We start from the raw sequence: 25,961 nt of genomic DNA, 5'->3' as shown, positions 1-25,961 counted from the left end.
GCCTGTTTGTACTGCCAAAGTACATAGAATTTCTTTTCATTAGAGAAGAATCCTTTGTCATAAATCATTCAAAGTCCAGGCAGACTTAGGGATTTTGATCACATCTCCAAAGTGCTTCAAAAGCACTGGAGTTGAGGAAGTAGGGTAGTCTTTCTTCTTTATATAAGACAATTATCAAACGGCCAGTTAATAACTACTGTGTTTGCAGAACTATCTTCAGAAAGTATAAAGTCTAATTGGAGAGGCAAAGCTAATTCACAAAAATAATAGAAAACAATTCACAACAGTATATAAAGAATTACTAAACCATTAGATTAGTATTTTATAGTGACAGTGATCCATCACATTGTTAATGAAAATTTATTTACTAGGTGGGACTTGTTCAGGCTTTTTGGGATGCATGATATTCATATGGAAGGAGAAAAGAAGGAAAGGCGCTTTAGGTGAGGGAAAAAAAATACCATGAGTGAAGCTGAGAGGCAGGGATGCACTTGACTTGTGAATGGACAGTGAAGAAGCCAAGATGAATAGAAAGGAGCTTGCATGTTGGAATATGTGAAGTGAAGGTCACTCAGTCGTGTCTGACTCTTTACAACCCCATGAACAATACAGTCCATGGAATTCTCCAGGCCAAAATATTGGAATGGGCAGCCTTTCCCTTCTCCAGGGGATCTTCCCAACCCAGTGATTGAGCCCAGGTCTCCCGCATTGCAGGTGGAATATTTACCAGCTGAGCCACAAGGGAAGCCCATTTTGGAGTATAAGTATCAACAAAATTGGGCAAGTAAGGTAGGGTCAGATTATGAAGACCTTAAAGAGATGGGAATACCAGACCACTTGACCTGCCTCCTGAGAAATCTGTGTGCAAGTCAAGAAGCAACAGTTAGAACCGGACGTGGAACAGCAGACTGGCTCCAAATTGGGAAAGGAGTACAGCAAGGCTGTACATTGTCATGCTGCTTATTTAACTTATATGCAGAGTACATCATGCAAAAAGCCTGCCTGGATGAAGCACAAGCTGGAATCAAGATTGCAGGGAAAAATATCAATAACCTCCCATATGCAGATACACCACCCCTATGGCAGAAAGTGAAGAAGAAATAAAGAGCCTCTTATGAAAGTGAAAGAGGAGAGTGAAAAAGCCAGCTTAAAACTCAACATTCAAAAAGCTAAGATCATGGCATCAGGTCCTATCATTTCATGGCAAATAGATGAGGAAACAATGGAAACAGTGACAGACTTTATTTTCTTAGGCTCCAAAATCACTGCATATGGTGGCTGAAGCCATGAAATTAAAAGATGCTTTCTCCTTGGAAGAAAAGCTATGACAAACCTAGACAACATATTAAAAAGCAGAGACATTTCTTTACTGACAAAGGTCTGTATAGTCAAGCCCTTGGTTTTTCCAGTAGTCATGTATGGATGTGAGAGTTGGATCATAAGGAAAGCCAAGCACTGAAGAATTGATGGTTTTGAACTGTGCTGTTGGAGAAGACTCTTGAGAGTCGCTTAGACAGCAAGGAGATCCAACCAGTCCATCCTAAAAGAAATTAGTCCTGAAAATTCACTGGAAGAACTGATGTTGAAAATGAACTCCAATACTTTGGCCACCTGATGTAAAGAACTGACTCATTGGAAAAGACCCTGATTCTGGGAAAGATTGAAAGCAGGAGAAGGAGACAACAGAGGATGAGATGGTTGGATGGCATCACCGACTCAGTGGACATGAGTTTGATTAAGCTCTGGAAGTTGGTGATAGACAGGGAAGCCTGGTGTGCTGCAGTCCATGTGGTCGCAAAGAGTCGGACGTGACTGAGCGACTGAACTGACTGAAAATAAGCAGGGAAATTTAAAATAAATAGTCTCAGAAGTCTGTAGTAATTAAAAATTTTTGAGCAAAGAGCAATATGATGAAAGTGATGTTTAAGGAATATTTATTTAGTGACAATTTTCACTGTTGTTAGGAGAATCTGATATCAAGGAAACTAATCCGGGTATGAGGTGATGAGAAGATACACTGGGCTGATGATAATAAAAATTGAATGGGAAAGGTGGAGATGAGTCATTTTATTTTTTATAATGCTATTTATTTGTTTATGGCTGTGTTGGGTCTTTGTTGCTGTGTGGGCTTTTCTCTAGTTGCAGTGAGCAAGAGCTACTCTCTAGTTGGGCTGCGTGGGTTTCTCACTGTGGTGGCTTCTCTTGTTGCAAAGCATGGACTCTAAGGCACATGGGCTTCAGTAGCTGCAACACATGGGCTCAGTACTTGAGGTTTCTGGGCTCTAGAGTACAGGCTTAATAGTTGTGGCACATGGGCTTAGTTGCTCTATGGCATGTGGGAGATTCCCAGACCAGGGATTGAACCTGTGTCTTCTGCATTGGCAGGCAGATTCTTTACCACTGAGCCACCAGGGAAGCCCACAAGAGTCATTTTAATCAACACCTTAAAAGTCAGGTGTTGACTAACTAGATATGAAAGTCACATGTTGGCTGACTAGATGTGAGATATGAATCAAGATAATGCCAACATTTAGAGACTAGCTAAAAATGCTGCACCAATAAAAGCAAAGAAGTTCTAAAGAAAGATGCCAGTTGTAAAGGGACGTGTTGAGTTTTAAGAAATTTCAAAATTGAAATGCCAATAGTTGTGGATGACATAAACAGCTATAGTTTGGGAAGAAGAATATAACTAAAATCTAAATTTAAATCACAAAGTTTTGACACTTGGTATGTGGTCACACAACAAAAACAGAAGTATCAATAGCAATAATAACTGCAATGTTTATTTAGCACTCTCTCTGTATCAGGCACTGATCTAAGTGCTTTCAATGCATCATTTTGAAATCTCTGGAACAACCCTATTCAGGTAGGTACTATTAATAGCCTCCATTTTATAGGTGAAGAAGGTGACTCATTGTATAGTCACAAAGCTAGTAAGCAACAGAGTCAGGCCTCAAATCAGGTCTGTCAGTCTCCAAAATATACATTACTAATACAGTAGCTATGTATTTTTGTCAGGGAAAATTTTGTGCTGGTAAAATGGGAATGAACATATTTAGTGATCACATTAAAATGTGAATTAAATCCTCATATTAAAGACAAAGATTCCTAGGATAGGTAAAAGCAAAATCTAGCTAGATGCTACTTATGAAAGCTTACAAAAGCTATCCCTAAAATAAAATTTTATGGAAAAACAGAAAATAAAGGAAGGCAAAAATATATCATGTAAATACTAACAAAAAGAAAGCAATGATGGCAATATTAATATAAAAAATAGCAAATAGAATTCAGGGTGCAAATCAGTAAATGCGATAGGAAGGATATTTTATATTGAAAAGAGTTACAGTACGTGAAGACAGTAGAACATTTATAAATCTTTATCTACTGAGGAATATCAGTGAAATGTGTAAAGCTGATATTTAGGAAAACTTAATGACAATATGATAAATCCATTGTACAGTCACAGTGGGAAACTGTAACATATCTCTATCATAATGTCCAGTAGACCATTCAGTGTGACCTAAATCAAATCCCTAATGATTATACAGTGGAAGTGAGAAATAGATTTAAAGGATTAGACCTGATAGACAGAGTGCCTGATGAATTATGGACGGAGGTTCATGACATTGTGCAGGAGACAGGGAGCAAGACCATCCCCAAGAAAAAGAAATGCAAAAAAGCAAAATGACTGTCTGAGGAGGCATTACAAATAGCTGTGTAAAGAAGAGAAGTGAAAAGCAAAGGAGAAAAGGGAAGATATACTCATTTGAATGCAGAGTTCCAAAGAATAGCAAGGAGAGATAAGAAACCTTTCGTCAGTGATGAAAGCAAAGAAATAGAGGAAAACAATAAAATGGGAAAGACTAGAGATATCTTCAAGAAAATTAGAGATACCAAGGGAACATTTCATGTAAAGATAGGCTCAATAAAGGACAGAAATGGTATGGACTTAACAGAAGGAGAAGATATTAAGAAGAGGTGGCAAAAAAAAAAAAAAAAAAAAAAGAAGAGGTGGCAAGAATACACAGAAGAACTGTACAAAAAAGATCTTCATGACCCAGATAATCACAATGGTGTGATCACTCACCTAGAGCCAGACATCCTGGAATGTGAAGTCAAGTGGGCCTTAGGAAGCATCACTACAAACAAAGCTAGTGGAGGTGATGGAATTCCAGTTGAGGTATTTCAAATCCTAAAAGATGATGCTGTGAAAGTGCTGCACTCAATATGCCATTAAATTTGGAAGACTCAGCAGTGGCCACAGGACTGGAAAAGGCCAGTTTTCATTCCAGTCCCAAAGAAAGGCAATGCCAAAGAATGCTCAAACTGCCTCACAGTTGCACTCATCTCACACGCTAGTAAAGTAATGCTCAAAATTCTCCAAGCCAGGCTTCAACAGTACGTGAACTGTGAACTTTCAGATGTTCAAGCTGGTTTTAGAAAAGGCAGAGGAACCAGAGATCAAACTGCCAACATCAGCTGGATCATCACAAAAGCAAGAGAGTTCCAGAAAACATCTATTTCTGCTTTATTGACTATGTAAAAGCCTTTGACTGTGTGGATCACAATAAACTGTGGAAAACTCTTCAAGAAATGGGAATACCAGACCACCTGACATGCCTCTTGAGAAACCTGTATGCAGGTCAGGAAGCAACAGTTAGAACTGGACATGGAACAACAGACTGATTCCAAATAGGAAAAGGAGTATGTCAAGACTGTATATTGTCACCATGCTTATTTAACTTATATTCAGAGTACATCATGAGAAATGCCTGCCTGGATGAAGCACAAGCTGGAATCAAGATTACCGGGAGAAATATCAATAACCTCAGATATGCAGATGACACCACCCTTATGGCAGAAAGTGAAGAAGAATGAAAGTGAAAGAGGAGAGTGAAAAAGCTGGCTTAAAGCTCAACATTCAGAAAACAAAGTTCATGGCATCCAGTGCCATCACTTCATGGCAAATAGATGGAGAAACAGTAGCAACAGTGGCAGACTATTTTCTTGGGCTCCAAAATCACTGCAGATGGTGATGGCAGCCATGAAATTAAAAGACGCTTACTCCTTGGAAGAAGAGTTATGACCAACCTAGACAGTGTATTAAAAAGCAGAGACATTACTTTGCCAACAAAGTCCATCTAGTCAAGGCTATGATTTTTCCAGTACTCATGTATGGATGCAAGAGTTGAACTATAAAGAAAGCTGAGCGCCAAAGAATTGATGCTTTTGAACTGTCATGTTGGAGAAGACTCTTGAGAGTCCCTTGGACTGCAAGGAGATCCAACCAGTCCATCCTAAGGGAAATCACTGAATATTCATTGGAAGGACTGATGTTGAACCTGAAACTCCAATACATTGGCCACCTGATGGGAAGAACTGACTCATTTGAAAAGACCCTGATGCTGGGAAAGATTGAATGTGGGAGGATAAAGGGACGACAAAGGATAGATGGTTGGATGGCATCACTGACTCAGTGGACATGAGTTTGAATAAGCTCCGGGAGTTGGTGATGGACAGGGAGGCCTGGCGTGCTGTGGTCCATGGTGTTGCAAAGAGTCAGACATGACTGCATGACTGGACTGAACTGAACTGAATCATAATGTCACAGATCAATTACACAAAAATAAAGATATAGAAAATTAACAAACTCTGTGTTTATATGAAACAGAAAGAAATCCAGAAATGAGAATATACAAAGAATGTTTCTTTTTTAAAGTATAAATAATATAGATGATTTTGCCAGACATGGGCCATAAAGCTAATTAAAACAAAATAATTTCTAAAAAACCTGACCTTGAAGGAATTAAAATTTTTGCAAATAATTCTTCAATTAAAGAGGAAATCCAAAAAAAGAAAAAAGAAATAAATAAAGAGTAAATCCAAGTTAAAATTATTTAGTGTTTTAAAATGAAAAATGGTACCACTACTTATCAAAACTTGAGATTTGGTCAAAGTAATATATAGAAATTTTCATTTCCTGAATATTTTCACTTTGGAAAAAAAAAAGTTCTGTTTCCAGACGAAAAGGAATAAACCCACTTTTCCCTATTCTTCCTGCTAAGTATAGCTAAAATTCAGGACATTACTATAAGAAGACTCAGAAAGTTGGAAAAAAGAAGGAAGACTTTGAACTTAAGAAATGACACAACAGTGAATTTCCTGGGCTTTCCTTCTGCCTCATATATCGTGGATTGGGTGCTGGAGAAGTTATCATCCCAGAAACACAAATGGGTACAAATTTTTAAAGTTCCAGGAAAAACCTTCTCCCTTTAGCCCAAAGAACAGGAAAAGGGCAGCCTAGCCAGACAGAAAGCTTCTAGACAATTAAATGTTCTAATCCGTCCAAATGACACGCAAAAAAAACTACAGCCCCATTCCCATCACTGTCAGCAACGCTAGGTGGAGAACCTAGACTATTGCCTTCACACAGCTGTGAAGAGGCACACCTCCCTCCTTAAGCACTGTATCTGAGACATACTCGTGGGGAGCTCAGATTATCATCATTACTGAACAGTAGAGGAACCTCTTCCACACCCACCTAGCAGTAACAAGGCAATGCTCCCTTAACTGCTGCACAGTATCAGAGAAGACTTGCTGAATCTGAAGATTCAATAAGATCCAGAGTCTCATAAGATGATACCCCAAACTTCCAGAATACAATAGAAAATCATTCATACCAATGCCCAGGAAAATCTCAACTTCAACAAGAAAAGATGATCAACAGACATCAATACGAAGATCACAAAGATGTTAGAATTATGGCAAAGATTTTAAGGCAGTCATCATAAAAAAATTTACCAAGCAATTGGTGGTGGTGGTTAGTCACTAAGTCATATCTGACTCTTGCGACCCTATGGACTGTAACCCTCCAGGCTTCTCTGTCCATGGGATTCTCCAAGCAAGAATACTAGAGTGGGTTGCCATTTCCTTCTCCAACTAAGCAATTGCAACCACACTTTAAACCTTAAAGTAGAAAGTCTCAGCAAAGAAACAGAAATGCTCAGTAAAGAAATTGAAGAGATAAAGAACCAAATGAAGGTTTTATAACTGAAAAGTATAACTGAAATGAAAAGCTCACTGGATAGGCTAAGTAGAAGAATGAATAGATTGAACTTGAAGACAGAAGTGAACAAGAGTAAAAGTAAACTGAAGAAATGTAACAGAGCCTCAGAGACCTTTCATATTATGAAAGATCTAACATTCATGTTACGAGTTTCAGAAGGAGAGGAAAATGAATATAAGGCTGAAAAAAAAGTATCCCAGCTAATATGGCTGAAAAAAATGCAAAAGGCATAATCTGCAAATTCAAAAAGCTGAGAGAGTCCCAAACAGTATAAACTCAAAGAAATCGATGCCAAAACATACTGATCAAACTCCTGAAAATTAAAGAAAAAGAAAAAAACTGGAAAGCAGTAAGACAAATGATACCTCACCTATATGAAAAAACAATTAGAATGACAGCAGATTTCACCAAAATCCATGGAGAACAGAGGGAACTGACATAATATATTTTCAAGTGCTTAAAGAAAAGAATTATAAACTAAGAATTCTGTATCCAATAAAAATGTACTTGAAGAATAAATGGGAAAAATAGACACTCTCGGGTGAAACAAAACTAAATGAATTTGTTTGAAGGGGATCTGCTTTAAAAGAAAGGCTTAAAGGAAGTTCTTGAAATGAAAAGGAAATAATACAAGATAAAATATTGGAACATCAAGCAAGAAAAAGAACAGTGGAAAGAATAAGAATACAGATAAATACAATAAAGTTTCTCCCCTTCAGTTTTCTAAATTATGTTTGACATTTGAAGCAAAAAATATAACACTGATGTGGTTCTCAGAGGTGTAGAGGAGATCTTCAATGAAATTATATATTTTTTCTATTTCTTCTTTTCTTTTTATTTATTTTTTGAAGGATAACTGGTTTACAGTGTTGTGGTGCTCTCTGCTGTACATCAATGCAAATCAGTCATAATTATACATATATATATATATATATATATATATCCCTGATTTTATATATGTATATTTATATATCAATAAATATATATATATATATATATATATATATATATCCCTTCCCTCTTAAACTTCCCTCCCCCCCATTCCACCCCTCTAGATTGTCACAGAGTGCTGGATCTAATGCAATTATATTATAGATTGGGAGACATAAGGGACTGAAAAGGAAAAAATGTTTTTACACATCATTTTAACTAGTAAAATGTTTACACTAATAGTGAATCTATACAAATATATAATGTATATTTGAATGAAAACCACAATCACAGAAAACTAACCAATATGATCACATGGACCAAAGCCTTGTCTAACTCAGTGAACTGTGAACCATGCCATGTAGGGCCACCCAAGACGGACGCATCATCATGGTGGAGAGTTCTGACAAAATGTCGTCCACTGGAGAAGTGAATGGCAAACTACTTCAGTATTCTTGTATTGAGAACCATATAAACAGTATGAAACAGCAAAAAAATAGGACACTGAAAGATGAAGTCCCCAGGTCAGTAGGTGCCCAATATGCTACTGGAGATCAGTGGAGAAAGAATGAAGAGATGGAGCCAAAGCAAAAACAACATCCAGTTGTGGATGTGACTGGTGATGGAAGTAAAGTCAGATGCGGTAAAGAGTAATATTGCATAGGAACCTGGAATGTTAGGTCCATGAATCAAGGCAAATTGGAAGTGGTCAAACAGGAGATGGCAAGAGTAAACATTGACATTTTAGGAGTCAGCGAACTAAAATGGACTGGAATGGGTGAATTTAACTCAGATGACCATTATATCTACTACTGTGGGCAAGAATCCCTTAGAAGAAACAGAGTAGACCTCATAGTCAACAAAAGACTTCAAAATGCAGTACTTGGGTGCAATCTCAAAAACGACAGAATGATCTCTGTTCATTTCCAAGGCAAACCATTCAATATCACAGTAATCCAAGTCTATGCCCCAACCAGTAATGCTGAAGAAGTTGAAATTAAACAGTTCTATGAAGACCTACAAGACCTTCTAGAATTAAAACCCCAAAAAGATGTCCTTTTCAATATAGGGTACTAGAGTGCAAAAGTAGGAAGTCAAGAAATACCTGGAGTAACAGACAGATTTGGCCTTGGAGTGCAGAATGAAGCAGGACAAAGGATAACAGAATTTTGCCAGGAGAACGCACTGGTCATAGCAAACATCCTCTTCCAACAACACAAGAGAAGACTGTACACATGGACATCACCAGATGGTCAATACCAAAATCAGATTGATTATATTCTTTGCAGCCAAAGCTGCAGAAGCTCTATACAGTCAGCAAAAATAAGACAGGGAGCTAACTGTGGCTCAGATCATGAAGTCCTTATAGCCAAATTCAGACTTAAATTGAAGAAAGTAGGGAAAACCACTAGACCATTCAGGTATGACCTAAATGAAATCCCTTACGATTATACAGTGAAAGTGACATATAGATTCAAGGGATTAGATCTGATAGACAGAGTACCTGAAGAACTGTGGATGGAGGTTCATGACATTATACAGGAGGCAGTGATCAAGAGCATCCCCAAGAAAAATAAATACAGAAAGGCAAAAATGGTTGTCTGAGGAGGCCTTACAAATAGCTGTGAAAAGAAGAGAAGTGAAAGGCAAAGGAGAAAAAAAAGATATACCCATTTGAATACAGAGTTCCAAAGAATAGCAAGGAGAGATAAGAAAGCCTTCCTAAGTAGAAATGCAAAAAAAATAGAGGAAAATAATTGAATGGGAAAGACTGTAGGTCTCTTCAAGAAAATTAGAGATACCAAGGGAACATTTCATGCAAAAATGGGCACAATAAAGCACAGAAATGGTATGGACCTAATAGGAGCAGAAGATATTAAGAAGAGGTGGCCAGAATACACAGAAGAACTGTACAAAAAAAGATCTTCATGACCCAGATAATCACGATTGTATGATCACATACCTAGAGCCAGACATCCTGGAATGCAAAGTCAAGTGGGTCTTAGGAAGCATCACTACGAACAAAACTAGTGGATGTGATAGAATTCCAGTTTGAGCTATTTCAAATCCTAAAAGATGATGCTATGAAAGTGCTGCACTCAATATGACAGCAAATTTGGAAAACTCATCAGTGGCCACAGGACTGGAAAAGGTCAGTTTTCTTTCCAATCCCAAAGAATATTCAAAACACAATTGCACTCATCTCACATGCTAGCAAAGTAATGATCAAAATTCTCCAAGCCAGGCTCCAACAGTACGTGAACTGTGAAATTCCAGATGTTCAAGTTGGACTTAGAAAAGGCAAAGGAATCAGAGATCAAATTGCCAACATCTGCTGGATCACTGAAACAGCAAGAGAGTTCCAGAAAAACATCTACTTCTGCTTTATTGACTATGCCAAAGCCTTTGACTGTGTGGATCACAACAAACTGTGGAAAATTCTTCAAGAGATGGGAATACCAGACCACCTGACCTGCCTCCTGAGAAATCTGTGTGCAGGTCAAGAAGCAACAGTTATAACTGGACATGGAACAACAGACTGGTTCCAAATCAGGAAAGGAGTATGTCAAAGCTGTATATTGTCACCCTACTTATTTAACTTATATTCAGAGTACATCATGAGAAATGCCTGCCTGGATGAAGCACAAGCTGGAATCAAGATTGCCAGGAGAAATATCAATAACCTTAGATATGCAGATAATACTACCCTTATGGCAGAAAATGAAGAATAACTAAAGAGCCTTCTTTTATGTTTAATTTTTTAATATAAATTTACTTATTTTAATTGGAGGCTAATTACTTTACAATATTGTAGTGGTTTTGCCATACATTGACATGAATCTGCCACAGGTGTACATATGTTCCCCATCCTGAATCCCCCTCCCACCTCCCTCCCCATCCCATCCCTCTGGGTCATCCCAGTTCACCACCCCCGAGCACCCTGTCTCATGCATTGAACCTGGACTGGTGATCCATTTCTCATACGATAATATACATGTTTCAATGCCATTCTCCCATATCATCCCACCTTTGCCCTCTCCCACAGGGTCCAAAAGACTGTTCTATACATCTGTGACTCTAAAGAGCCTCTTGAGGAAAGTGAAAGAGGAGAACAAAAAAGCTGTCTTAAAACTCAACATTCAAAAAACAAAGATCATGGGATCCGGCCCCATCACTTCATGGCAAATAGATGGGGAAACAATGGAAACAGTGAGAGACTTTATATTTTGGGGCTCCAAAATCACAGCAGTTGGTGACTGCAGCCACAAAATTTAAAGACACTTGCTCCTTGGAAGAAAAGTTCTGACCAAACTAGACAGCATATTAAAAAGCAGAGACATTACTTTGCCCACAAAGGTCCATCTAGTCAAAGCATTGGTTTTTCTAGTAGTCATGTATGGATGTGAGTTGGAGTATAAAGAAAGCTGAGTGCTGAAGAATTGATGCTTTGAACTGTGGTGTTGGAGAAGACTCTTGAGAGTCCTTTGGACTTCAAGGAGATCCAACCAGTCCATCCTAAAGGAAATCAGTCCTGAATATTCATTGGAAAGACTGATATTGAAGCTGAAACTCCAATACTTTGGCCACCTGATGGGAAGAACTGACTTATTTGAAAAGACCATTATGCTGGGAATGACTGAAGGTGGGAGGAGAAGGGGACAACAGAGGATGAGATGGTTGAATGGAATCACCGACTCAATGGACATGAGTTTGGGTAGACTCTGGGAGTTGGTGTTGAATAGGGAAGCCTGGTGTGCTGCAGTCCATGGGGTCACAAAGAGTCAGACATGACTGAGCAACTGAACTGAACTGATGTTTTTATATACTATTTAATACCTAGAGTAACCACTAAGAAGTCTATGAAAGTGAAAATGAAAGTTGCTCAGTCATGTCCGACTCGATCGTCCATGGAATTCTCCAGGCCAGAATACTGGACTGTGTAGCCTTTCTCTTATCCCTGGGATCTTCCCAACCCAAGGACTGAACCCAGGTCTCCCACAATGCAGGCGGATTCTTTACCAGCTGAGCCACAATAGAAATCTATACAAGGTGATAAGGTAAAAACACTATAGATAAATCAAAATGAAGTTCTTTTGTTTTAGAAGGCAGGAAGAAGAAAATAGAACAGAGAAACAAACAAAAAACAATAAGTAAAAATGGCATACTTATTCCTAACATATCAATAATTACATTTACTGTAAATAGCCTAAATACACCCATTAAAAGACTGAGATTGACAGAGTAGATTTTAAAATGACCCACATATATGCTGTCTCCATGAAATTCACTTCATATGTGACAATATAGGTAAACTAGAATAAAAATAATGGAAAATATACCATGTAAAATTAATTATAAAAAATCAGAGGTGGCCATATTAATATGTAATAAAGTAGACTTCAGAATAATGAGAAAAACATAGATAGTAAAATTATATTAAGAATGAGAAAGGGGGTATAGAAACAAATGGAAGAGGCTTTAAAAATTATAAAAGAATATCAAGTACAATTTTATAAATCTAGAAAAAATTGACAAGTTTTCTGAAAAAGTAAATAATATAAGAATAAGCTTAATAAGAAATATGCATAAAATTATGTAAAAAAATTATAAAGCTAGTGAAAAGCATAAAAGAAGATTTTAATTACTAGTGAGACATACCATGTTGCTAGATGGAAATAGTTAATATTGAAAAGATATCTATTCTTTTTTTAGAAGATGTCAATTCTTATTAAATTAATCCACAACATTGTAAAACAATTATCTTCCAATTAAAAATTTTTTTTTCTAACAGCACCCAAAAAATTAATTAACTAACTACTCTGTCATTTCAGTGAATTCCAAATTAAAATAAAGAGACAAATTTTTATGAACAGGTTGAATCTATATTGCATGTGGAAGAGAAAGTGTACAAGAATAACTGCATCTTTAAAAAACTAAAAATAATGAGAGAAAATATATCCATTGGCATTACAATAATGATAAAGATAGCAATCCAAATAGAGGCAAAAATATAAATAAATACATTTGAGAAAACCATTCAGTTAGCCTTGTACCTTACATTTTATCCAAAATTGAGTTCTTACTAGATTAAAAAGCTAAGCAACAATAAAAAACTATAAAGGTATTAGGAGAAAGTATGGTAGAATGTTTTTGAGGTTTTGGACTGAAGAAGGCTATGCTTTGCAAGACACAAAAAGGAAAAAGTGACAAATTTTAAAACATGAAAATATAAATCCTTTTTTCTAAACATTTTATACAAAACTGAAGTGTGGTTGAGGTTGAAAGACAAATAATAAAGTAGGTGAAGTATTTGCCATTCATATGATGGAGAAAAGGGTAATAATCACAAAGCATAAACAGCCCTTGAACATCAACTGAGAAAAAGGAAAGATTATTTAAAACATAGGAAAAGAGCTTCCCAACCCAAGCCCAGAAGAATGGCTCCTGCAAAGAAGGGTGGTGAGAAGAAGGAACAATCCACCATTAAATGGTGGTGACCAGAGAATACACTATTCGCATTCACTAGCATATTCATGGAGTGTATTTCAAGAAGCATACTCCTCAGGCATTCAAAGAAACCTGGAAATTTGCCATGAAGGAGATGGGAACTCCAGATGTAGGCATTGACACCAGGCTCAACAAAGCTGTCTCGACCAGAGGAATAAGGAATGTCCAGTATCATATCCATGTGCACTTGTCCAGAAAATGCAATGAAAATTCACCAAATAACTTCTATGCATTGATTACCTATGTATCTGTCACCACTTTCAAAAATCTACAAACAGTTTATATGGACGAGAACTAACCATTGATTGTCAAATAATGTTTTCGAGAGGAGAGGGTGAAGATATCAGAAGAGTAAGACATGGACATGGAACAACAGACTGGTTCCAAATAGGAAAAGGAGTACGTCAAGGCTGTATATTGTCACCCTGCTTATTTAACTTATATGCAGAGTACATCATGAGAAATGCTGGGCTGGAAGAAGCATAAGCTGGAATCAAGATTGCCAGGAGAAATATCGATAACCTCAGATATGCAGGTGACACCACCCTTATGGCAGAAAGTGAAGAAGAACTAAAGAGCCTCTTGATGAAAGTGAAAGAGGGCAGTGAAAAAGTTGGCTTAAAACTCAACATTCAGAAAACTAAGATCATGACATCCGGTCCCATCACTTCATGGCAAATAGATGGGGAAACAGTGGAAACAGTGGCTGACTTTATTTTTCTGGGCTCCAAAATCACTGCAGATGGTGACTGCAGCCATGAAATTAAAAGACACTTACTCCTTGGAAGGAAAGTTCTGACCAACCTAGACAGCATATTAAAAAGCAGAGATGTTACTTTGCCAACAAAGGTCCGTCTAGTCAAGGCTATGGTTTTTCCAGTAGTCATGTATGGATGTCAGAGTTGGACTATAAAGAAAGCTGAGCACCGAAGAATTGATGCTTTTTCCAACTTTCTGAGTCTTCTTATGTTTGTATTATAGTAATGTCCTGAATTTTAGCTATACTTAGCAGGAAGAATAGGGAAAAGTGGGTATATTGCTTTCCGTCTGGAAACAGAACTTTTCCCTGTTCATCCCAATTGTGGTTGCCATACCCCTCTCTCTCCCCAGCCTGACTGAACAAGTGAGCTTTAATAAACTAGGGCCTTTGCCCTATCTTGTCTGGGTAGGAAAGACTCTGGGCGGTGGCCTACAAGCAAAGGCAGGGCCAAAACCAAAGCAGAGCATCAAGGACTATGTGACCAAAGAAGAGGAAGGAATTCATTCCAGCAGCAGCAGGTGCAGTGAATTAAATCTCTGCAATTAAGTTGAGACTGTGGGCTTTTGGGGACTTTGGAAGCAAGAACAAGCTAGAATAAGGCCAGATCTAAGTAGGAGCTGACCCCACAGTGCCCACTGCAGGTCCAGAGACCTTCCTAGAAATACTGAAGGATTTCCTGAGTAGGCAGATGGACTGGAGCACATTGGGTGATAAGGACAACTGACATCACAGAATAATGTTCTTCTTACTATCTCTCTCTCTACGTGTATGTATGTATATATATTTTTTTCATTAGTTCTATCATTGTTTCTTTTTATTAATCCTTTACTTTCTATTTTTTACTTACTTTTTCCTTTTTTAATGTTTTTTTAATTCATTTTATTTTATTTTCCTCTTATTTCTACATCTTTTCATTATATTGTGTTTTTTCCATGTTTTTGGTTTTGCATTTTTGCTACTCTAGTTTTTAGTCTTTGTTTTCTTTTATGGATTCATTTATTGGTTTGATTGCTCTCTTATTTTTTGGTTCCTCTCTTTAGTCTTTTGTTTATTTTCTTTTTGTGAGTGTGAGTTTGTGAGTTTATTTTTGTGTTCCTGTCTGATTAATGTTGCTTTTACCATTTGTGTTGGGGTTTTGTCTATCTGTTCTTTTTTGTTTGTAGGTTGGTTTTATTTTTTCTGCTATTTCTTTCTTTCTTTATCCCTTCTGTGTTCTGTGGCTTGTAAAGTCTTGCTGCTCCAGCAAGGGGTCGGGTCTGAATTTCTGAGACAGGAGACCCAAGTCCAGGACGTTCGGCCACCAGAGAACTCCCAACCCCATGGAATACTAATCAGTGAAAGCTCTCCCAAAGGCCTGCATCACGACACTAAGCTCTGGCCCCACCCAAAGGCCAGCAAGCTCCAGCACCAGACACCCCACACCAAACAACTAGCAAAACAAGAATACAACCCTACCCATTAGCAGACAGGTTGCCCAAAGTCATACCAAGTCCCATAACACATCACTGGGCACAAAACTGCCCTTTACAGGGACAACATCAAGCTCTACCCACCAGAACACAGGAACCAGTCCCTCCACTCCAAGAAACCTTCACAAAGCACTGGTCCAAACCCACACAATGGGAGCAGACTCCACAAGTAAGAGGAACTATGATCTTGCAGCCTATATAAAGGAGACCTCAAACACAGAAAATTAAACACAATGAAAAGACAGAGAAACATGCAGCAGATCAAGGAACATCAAATCAAACAAATGAAGAGAAAATAGGCAGTCTACCTGGAAAAGAATTCATAGTAATGATAGTACAGATGACTCAAAACTTCAGAAATAAAATGAAAGCACAGATAAATAGAATGGAGGCATGAATTGAGAAGATACAAGAAACATTTAGCAAAAGCGTAGAAGAAATAAAGAACAGAGAATCAACCATTAACAACATAATAACTGAAATAAAAAATAACTAGAGGGAACCCATAGCAGAATAACTGAAGCAGAAGAAGAATAAATAAGTTGGAATATAGAATCGTGGAAATAACTGAAATAGAACAGAATACAGAAAGAAGAATGAAAAGAAATGGGGGCCATCTCAGAAACCTCTTGGACATTAAGAATACCAACATCCGAATTATAGCAGTCCCTGAAGAAGAAGAGAAAAAGAAAGGATATGAGAAGATATTTGAGGAGATTAGATTATAGTTGGAAACTTCCCTAGCATGAGAAAGGACATAGCCACCCAAGTCCTGGAAACCCAGAGAGTCCCATATAGGATAAACCCAAAAAGGATCATACCAAGACACATATTAACAAACTAATAAAATCAAACACAAAGAAAATACATAAAGGAGCAACAGAAAAGCAACAAGTAACATACAAGGGAATCCCTATAAGGTTAACAATCTTTCAGCAGAAACTCTGCAGGCCAGAGGGAGTGGCAGTATATACTTAAAATGATGAAAGGAAAAAACCTACAACCAAGGTTATCCTACCCAGCAAGAATCTCATTCATATTTGATGAAGAAATGAAAAACTTAACAGATAATCAAAAGTTAAGAGAACTGACCAGCACTAAACCAGCTCTACAACAAATACTTAAAGGAACTTCTCTAGACAGGAAACACAAGAGAAAGAAAAGACCTACAAAATCAAACCCAAAACAATTAATAAAATGGTAATAGGATCATACATATCAATAATTACCTTAAATTTAAATAGATTAAATGCTCCAACAAAAGACACAGGTTGGCTGAATGGATCCAAAAGCAAGACCCCTATGTATGCTGTCTAAAAGAGACCCACTTCAGACCCCAAGGGCACGTACAAACTGAAAGTGAGGGGTTGGAAAAAGATATTCCATGCAAATGGAAATCAAAGCAACAGTAGCATTACTCATATCAGATTAAATAGACTTTAAAATAAAGACCATTACAAGAGATGAGGAAGGATAAGACATAATGATCAAGGGATCAATCCAAGAATAAGATACAACAATTACAAATATATATGAACCCAGCATAGGAGCACCTTGATACATACGGCAAATGCTAACAACTATAAAAGGGGAAATCAACAGTAACACAATAATAGTGGGGGCTTTAACACCCCACTCACACCAATGGACATATCATCAAGACAGAAAATTAATAAAGAAATGCAAGCTTTAAATGACACATTGAACGAAATAGAACTAATTGATATCTATGGACATTCCATCCAAAAACGGCAGAATATACATTTTTCTCAAGTGCATTTGGAATACTCTCTGGGATAGATCACATGTTGGGTCACAAATCAAGCCTTGGTAAATTTAAGAAAATTGTATCATGCATTTTTTCTCACCACAATGCTATAAGATTAGATACCAATTACAAGGGGGGAAATGTAAAAATACAAACACATGAAGGCTAAGCAATATGCTTCTAAATAGCCAAGAGGTCAATGAAGAAACCAAAGAGGAAATCAAAAAATGCCTAGAACTAAAAGACAATGAAAACATGACAACTTAAAACCTGTGGGATGCAGTAAAAGCAGTGCTAAAAGGTAAGTTTATAGCAATACAAGCCTACATCATAAAAACAAAGTAACATCAAATAATCTATCCTTACACCTAGAGCAGTTATGAAAAGAACAAACAAACCCCAAAGTTAGTAGAAGAAAAAAATCATAAAGATCAGAGCAGAAATAAATGAAAAAGAAATGAAAGAAGCAATAGCAAAAACCAATAAAACTAAAAGCTGGTTCTTTGAGAAGGTAAACAAAATTTACAAGCTATTAACCTGACTCATCAAGAAAAATGGGGAGAAAACTCAAATCAATAAAATTAGAAATGAAAAAGGAGAAGCTACAACAGGTAACACAGAAATACAAAGGATCATAAGAAACTACTATGAACAACTATATGCAAACAAAATGGGCAACCTGGAAGAAATGAACAAATTCTTAGAGAAGTACAGCCTTTGACAACTGAACCAGGAAGAGTAGAAAATATGAACAGGCCAATCACAAGCATTGAAGTTGAAACTGGGATCAAAATCTTCAACAAATAAAAGCCTAGAGCCAGATGTCTTCACAGGAAAATTCTACCAGAGGTTCAGAGAAGAACTAACACCTATCCTGCTCAAACTGTTCCAAAAACCTGCTCAGGGAGGGAAACTCCCAAACTCATTCTACAAGGCCACCCTCACGCTAATACCAAAACCAGACAAAGATTCCACAAAAAAGGAAAATTACAAGCCAATATCACTAATGAACATAGATGCAAAAATCCTCAATATAGTTCTACAAACAGAATCCAAGAACACATGAGAAGAATCGTACACCATGATCAAGTGGGATTTATCCCAGGGATACAAGGGTTCTTCCATATATGCAAATCAATCAATGTGATATACCATGTTAACAAAGTGAAAGATAAAAACCATATGATCATCTCGGTGCAGAGAATGCTTTCAATAAAATACAACACCCATTTATGATTAAAAAAAAAAAAAACTCTCTAGAAAATTGGCACAGAAGGAGCCTACCTCAGCATGATAAAGTCTGTATATGACAAACACACAGCAAGCACTATTCTCGGTGGCAAAAAAATGAAAGAAGCATTTCCTCTAAAATCAGGAACAAACAAGGGTACCCACTCTTACCATTATTATTCAACATGGTTTTGGAAATCATAGCCACGGCAATCAGAGAAGAAAAAGAAATAAAAGGAATCCAGATTGAAAAAGAGGTAAAACCCTCACTGTTTGCAGATGCACTGTTTGTATACATAGAAAACCCTAAAAACACCACCAAAAAACTACTAGAGTTAATCAATGAATTTAGTGGTTACAAGATATAAAATTAATACACAGAAAGTCCTTGCATTCCTATGCACTAACAATGAAAAATGGGAAGAGAAATTAAGCAAACAATTGAATTCACCACTGCAACAAAAAGAATAAAATATCTACTACCAATAAACCTACCTAAGCAGACAAAAGACCTGTATGCAGCACACTATAAGACACTGATGAAAGAAATCAAAGATGACACAAACAGATGGAGAGATATATCATGTTCTTGGATTGGAAGAATCAATATTCTCAAAATGACTATACTTCCAAAGCAATCCACAGATTCAATGCAATCCCTATCAAATTACCATGGCATTTTTCACAGAACTAGAACAGAAAAAAATTTCATAGTTTGTATGGAAACACAAAAGACCCTGAAGAGCCTAAGCAATCCTGAGAAAGAAAAATGGACCTGGAGAAATCAACATTCCTGACTTCAGACTATACTACAAAGCTATACTCATCAAGACAATATGTATGTACTTGCATAAAAACAGAACTATAGACCAATGGAAGAAGCTAGACAGCCCGGAGATAAACCCAAACACCTGTGGACACACCTTATCTTTGACAAAGGAGGCAAGAATATACGATGGAGAAAAGACAGTCTCTTTAATCACTGGTACTGGGAAAACTGGACATCGACAGGTAAAAGAATAAAATTAGAACACTTCCTAACACCATACACAAAAATAAACTCAAAATGGATTAAAGACTCAAATGTAAGGCCAGAAACTATAAAGCTCTCAGAGGAAAACATAGGTAGTACACCCTTTGAGATAAATCACAGCAAGATTCTTTTTGACCCACCTCCTAGATTAATGGAAATGAAAACCAAAATGAACAAATGGGACCTAATTAAACTTAAAAAGTTTTGCACAGAAAAGGAGACTATGAACAAGATGAAAGGATAACTCTCAGAATGGGAGAAAATAACTGGAAATGAAGCAATTGACAAAGAGTTAATCTCTAAAATATATAAACAGCACATACAGCTCAATATCAGAAAAACAAACAACACAGTCGAAAAATGATCAGAGGACCTAAACACACATTTCTCTGAAGAAGACATACAGATGGCTAACAAACACATGAATAGATGCTCAACTTTGCTCATTATTAGAGAAATGCAAATCAAAACTACAATGAGCTATCACCTCACACCAGTAAGAATGGCCATCATCAACAATCTACAAACAATAAATGCTAGAGAGGATGTGGAGAAAAGGGAACCCTCGAATGTAAATGGATACAGTCTTTATGGCAAACAATATAGAGATTCGTTTTTTAAAGTAGGAATAAATCTACCATATGACCCAGCAATCCCACTACTGGCCATATATACCGAGAAAACCACAATTCTAAAAGGCTCATGTACCCACCCCAATGTCCATTGCAGCACTATTTACAATAGACAAGACATGGAAGCAACCTAGATGTCCATCGATAGATGAATGGATAAAGAAGTTGTGATACATTTATACTATGGAATATTAATCAGCCATAGAAAGGAACAAATTTGAGTCAGTTGTAGTGAAGTGGATGAACCTTGAGCCTTTTATACAGAGTGAAGTAAGTCAGAAAGAGAAAAACAAGCATCATATATTATCACCTATATATGGAATACAGAAAAATGATACTGAGGAACCTAGTCGAGAACGGACATGTGGACACAGTGGGAGAAGGTGAAGGTGGGACGAATTGAGAAAGTAGCATTGACATATACACACTACCATGTGTAAAACAGATAGCAAGTGGGAAGTTGCTATATAACACAGGGAGCCCAGCCTGGCACTCTGTGATGACCTAGAGGGGTGGCATGGGGGGAGGGGAAGCAGGCTCAGAAGGGAAGGGATATATATATATATATATATATATATAATTATAACTGATTTGTATTGTTGTATGGCAGAAACCAACATAGAATTGTAAAGCAATTTTCCACAAATTAAAAAAATAAATAATTTTTTTTAAGTTTCCAAATAGCAAAAAAAAGGGAAGAGAACATGCACAGCTATTCATAAAAGAAATACAAATGGCCAGTATATATATGAAAACATGCTCAATCTTACTAGTAATAAAAATGAAACAGTGTCATCTTAATGTATCAGATAAGCAAGAATTTAAAAGATTATCAATGCCATTATTGTTATAGATGTGGGGATACTTTATATACTGATGGTGGCAATATTGGCACAACTTTTTTATTGTGTAATCTGGCAATCTGTAAAAGTTTTTGTGTTTCCTTTGCTCTAACAGTTCTACTTGTAAGACTTTATCCTAAGGAAATAATAGAAAAATTGCATTACAATGTTGCTTATAATACAACAGTCTAAGTGTCTCTTATGGAATCATTTTTAGCTTTTACAAAGAATAAGTTAGAAAAATTGGATCACAAAAGAATATGTGTAGTATAATCCCCTTCACATAAAATCAGATAATTGTTAGCCTTCTAAATATTTTTTATGCCTACACACATACACGCACATAAACCAAGGCTCATTGGATGAGATAATATATAAAATGCTCAGCACAGTACTTGGCCCATAACATTCAACAAATTGTTGTTGTTATTCTTGTCAGCGTTCAGTAGTCCTTCCATGCTCTGCAATCAGGCAATGTGCTAAGTACTTATAATAAATAAGATACTATCTTTTTTGAGGAAGTCTCATCTCTTGGTCATCATCCTTTACCATTTCCCATTCTGCAGCTTTATTGGCTCTCAGATGAATTGTTGAAATAGAGAATGGTCAATGAGGATTGTCTCATTTGTACCATTACCACCAGAAAGTTGGTTTGAAATAATTGAAGGATTTCCTTTATTTCAAAGTTAAAACCACAAAGATTGTTTTAAAATTCTCTTTAAGATGAAGATGGAACCAGCTTGAATTCAAGTATCCTGGCAGCACTCCGAAAAATGCAGGATGGATATTTTGGTGGGGCAAGGTATGTGACCTCTATGCACTCTTTAGTGAAATGTAATGAAGTTTGGATGCTGGGTATAGTGTAAGCTGGTGATGCCTTTCTCTGTGTCTTTTAACAACACGTACCCATCATATTCTGAAGGCCTGGTATTTGATAGATTGAATCAAGGAATTTAATATTGCAGAGAAGAGTTGGAATTTTTCCTCACCCTGTTCCTTGCCTATACCCCATAAATTCAGCGGGTCAGGAATCTTACTCTGGAAGGAAGGAAGAATGGAAGGAAGGAGGGAGAAAAGAAGCTTGTTGGACTATTCAATTCTGACTGTTTTTCTTTTTTTTTCCCTAACTTTTTATTTTGAAAAATTTTAAGTAGACACAGATGTGCAAGAATCTTATTGAATACTATATACCCTCCCTCGACTCACCTGTTATTAACATCTGTCCCATTTGTGTGTTGTCTCTCTCCCTTCCTCCCTACGCTCCCTCCCTTACTCCCTTGTTCCTTATCCTTCTCCCTGTCTCACACATACATATGTGCACACACACACTTTTTTTGCCAAAGTGTGTGAGAATTAGAGATATCATGACTCTTCAACCCTAAATACTGGTCTCTGTCTTCTAAGAAAGAGGGCATTCTCATAAATGACTACAATATAATCAGCACACTCAGAAATTTTAATATTGATATGAATCTATTATAGAGTTCATATTCAAAATTACCCAGTTGTCTCAATAATGTTTTCCCATAGCTTTGTTCCTGCTCCAGATCCAATAAAAAGTCACTCACTGTATTTTAGTTATTATATCTCTTTGATGTCTTTTAATCTAGAACAATCCCTCAGCCTTTCATTAATATTTCATGACAATTTTCACTGTTGTTTTGAAGAAAGGTCAGTTATTTTGCAGAATGCCTCTCGATTTGGTTAAAATGGTATCTTGAGTCACTTTCCTCTGTCTGGGTTTACTCATTGGTGACCTCACAATTGATGTGTCTATTGTTTGCCAGCCCTTCCATAAGGAGAGTGCTTCTCTCCATATTCTTCATAATCTTCCACTCAAGACTCCATTATCCTTTCTCAATGGCTTTAGCTTCCATTGATGAATCAGTTATTATTAATGTGGTTGTAAAATGACTGTGTTTTGTAAAATGTGGTTGTAAAATTCTGTGTTTCTAGCATTCTTTGTACATGTACTAGTTGGAATCTTTCTGTAAAACATAAAATTTTTTAAAAGCTTCCCATACCCCACTTATTTTGTAGCTTTACTGTCAGCATAGTCATAGATTCTTATTTTATTCTTATGTCATGCTCCATTGCATTGTTTATTTCAATGTTCATATTAAGATTTGGTCATTGGGAGCCCCCTCAAGTTGGACTTCTTTTAAAAATCAGTACTATTGAGTTTCCCTTTGGGTTTGAGTTTTGCAATTGGCTTATAAGTAGGGAGGAATATAATTTACAATCTACTATAATTCTTAAAATTGTCAGATACTGTTTTTTCTTTTCAAAATGGTCTTTTTGAGTATTTTTTGAAATGATATGACAAATTTGAGATGATTTATCTTCATTCTGTCCTAGCTTATCTTGCAGCTAATGGAAATTTTTGCCACATGTTTGGCATAGTTAACAGCATAGTGTGTGGCAGTGTAAGACAGAAAAACTGATCTGCTGGTGGATTGTGAACACATAATTGTAGTCTTTATTAACATGGTATCCTAACCTATACTACACGATGTCTAGGAGGGCTGTAAATTTTCACTTTAAAAAATTTGTACTAATGTATAAACGTTAGTAATCCCCCAACAAAACATTTCAGGTATCTTCTTTTTCCCGCTAAACTGTGTTGTTTTAAAAAGAATTTCCTCTGATTTTCTGTGTTTTATTTACCCTCTTTTCAGGATTCAAACAGGTAAATTGTCGGAGTTTTTGATAACATCTTGTTGCACACATTTGAGCTTCATGGACCCTGGACCTGAGGGTAAACTGTACAGTGAAGACTATGATGACTATGATAATGAGCTGGAATCTGGTGACTGGATTAATGGCTATGGTTTATCCCGTAATGGTAAGGAGGCTTCATAAAGTCACTGGCTTTGCTGGACAAGAACACAAAGTATTATTGAGCATCCTCCTTAATATTTCTCACTGCCAGCAGTCTCATTCCCGTTTAATACACCTAGATTTCTACTATTGTTTGGCTTCACTTTTCATACTTCTACTTACCTCTGGTCTCTGGTCTAATATCCCTGTGGTGATTGTGGAGTATAGAGTTGGACTATCCCTTATTAAGGTTAGGAGAGGCTTCTCTCCCAGGTACATAAAATGACTGGTGCTTTAAAAATAGATGGAAGCAGTGGTGAGTGAGAGATATTTAATCAAGTATATAGTAGGAAAACTAGACATGTACATACTGCTTTTTGACATTAAAAAGCACAAAAATATGAAATTCCATTTGGGTTATATAGAATATTACAGGGACACATCAGAAACTCTGGGAAGGTCTCTATAGTTTGAAAAAACTGATTTTTGTATGCCTATAGCTTTCATATTACAAACTAGACAAATAAAGCAGAATAAAATATAATTGGCTTCTAGGCATACAAAGATGATATAGTGAGATAGTATCATGAGGGAATAAATTTAAAATGTCTGAAAAACACTCTTTAAGTATTAAAATGCTGACCTAGGCAGGGCAAGCATTACATTATTTGAATCCCAAAGAGAGAAAGGGCTGATGGGAATGAATTATTGTTTTAATTATGTAAAACATGGTCTGCCTACTTTCTTTGTCCGGGTATTTGCCTGTTAACCTGTATGTTAAGGCAGCCAATTTCTTTATCTTAATAGTGGTATGTTGGAAAGAAGAAAAAAATAAATAAATTAGCTTTCCTCAATGAGCTAGCAAGCATAATCTTATATACAATAAACCAGCACACTAGCAGTCAGAAGGACTGTTTTCTCATTGGGTTCAGCATATACTCACCTAAGTACCATTTAATTCACTGTTTTCATAAGATCTAAAATAGTATGAATTTCTTTGTTTGAAGAGTACATTAAATACAAGGTTATTTCATGTTATCAGTAATATCCAAAGTCATGATATCTATCTTGGCATAAGCTGAGATATTTTGAAAACCAAATATTTTGAAAATCATTATTTTGATCATATACTGATGTTGTTTGCTATTCCATAGGTAGTTGTAATTTACATCTGTAACACTCATTCTCTCAGATTACTTTCTTAAATATATCTTTTTAATGATATGTTTTATTAAGTTTGATATTATACAATCTTAGTCACTTTCTTCTGTCTGGGTTTACTCATTGGTGGCCTCACAGTAGACATGTCTATCGCTTGCCATCCCTACCATATTCTTCATAATCCTCCATTCAAATGTCTAGATTGTAATCAAGATTATAATATTTGTCATTAAGATGTCACTGAGTGTGAGGTCGCCTCACAGTGGACATGTCTATTGCTTGCCATCCCTACCATATTCTTTATAATCCTCCATTCAAGTATCTAGAATATAATCAAGGTTATAATATTTGTCATTAAGATGTCACTGAGTGTGAGGTCCACTCTTGCAGTTTTGCTAGTTCCCATTAGTCACGTCAGAAAACAGAAATACAACTGGAGAAATCCCCAAAGATGACCAAAATCCAGGTGATGCATGACTGATATAGCAAACTTTGGTATTGATCCAAACACTGGGCTTTTCCAACTACAAATGTTCATGTAAAATCCGAAATGTTAAACATCCACAGAATATGGTTTTTTTGTTTCTATTATCCATAATCAGAGATAATGTTACAGAAGGTGTAGGGAAGAGGAAGAACCCCAGAGAATAAGGACCATATTTGTCTTCTCCACCACCGAAACCTCAGCACCTAGTACACCACCTGGTCCATTGTGGACAATAAATATTTGATTAATGAATGA

General features: G+C 36.6%; 1 protein-coding gene and 1 pseudogene across 6 annotated transcripts in view; both read left to right on the top strand.

Annotated features, from left to right (window-relative positions):
- The window catches only part of PHKA1 (phosphorylase kinase regulatory subunit alpha 1), a 172,316-nt gene that overhangs the window by 98,893 nt on the left and 47,462 nt on the right, over nucleotides 1–25,961 (top strand). For all 6 annotated transcript variants that reach the window (XM_086388926.1, XM_086388925.1, XM_086388924.1 and 3 more), the window contains exons 17-18: nucleotides 21,962–22,040; nucleotides 23,917–24,083. In XM_086388926.1, coding sequence (XP_086245052.1) covers nucleotides 21,962–22,040; nucleotides 23,917–24,083 — 246 coding nt within the window. The remainder of the gene's footprint in view (nucleotides 1–21,961; nucleotides 22,041–23,916; nucleotides 24,084–25,961) is intronic.
- On the top strand, nucleotides 13,290–13,936 carry LOC147340624 (large ribosomal subunit protein eL31 pseudogene; annotated as a pseudogene).

This window comes from Bos grunniens, chromosome X (assembly GCF_055505025.1).
Source record: "Bos grunniens cultivar Pamir isolate PY7600 chromosome X, Bosgru_T2T1.0, whole genome shotgun sequence".
NCBI classification, from domain to species: Eukaryota; Metazoa; Chordata; class Mammalia; order Artiodactyla; family Bovidae; genus Bos; species Bos grunniens.
Note: the sequence above shows the minus strand (reverse complement) of the source record. Positions and strands in the feature narration are given on the sequence as shown.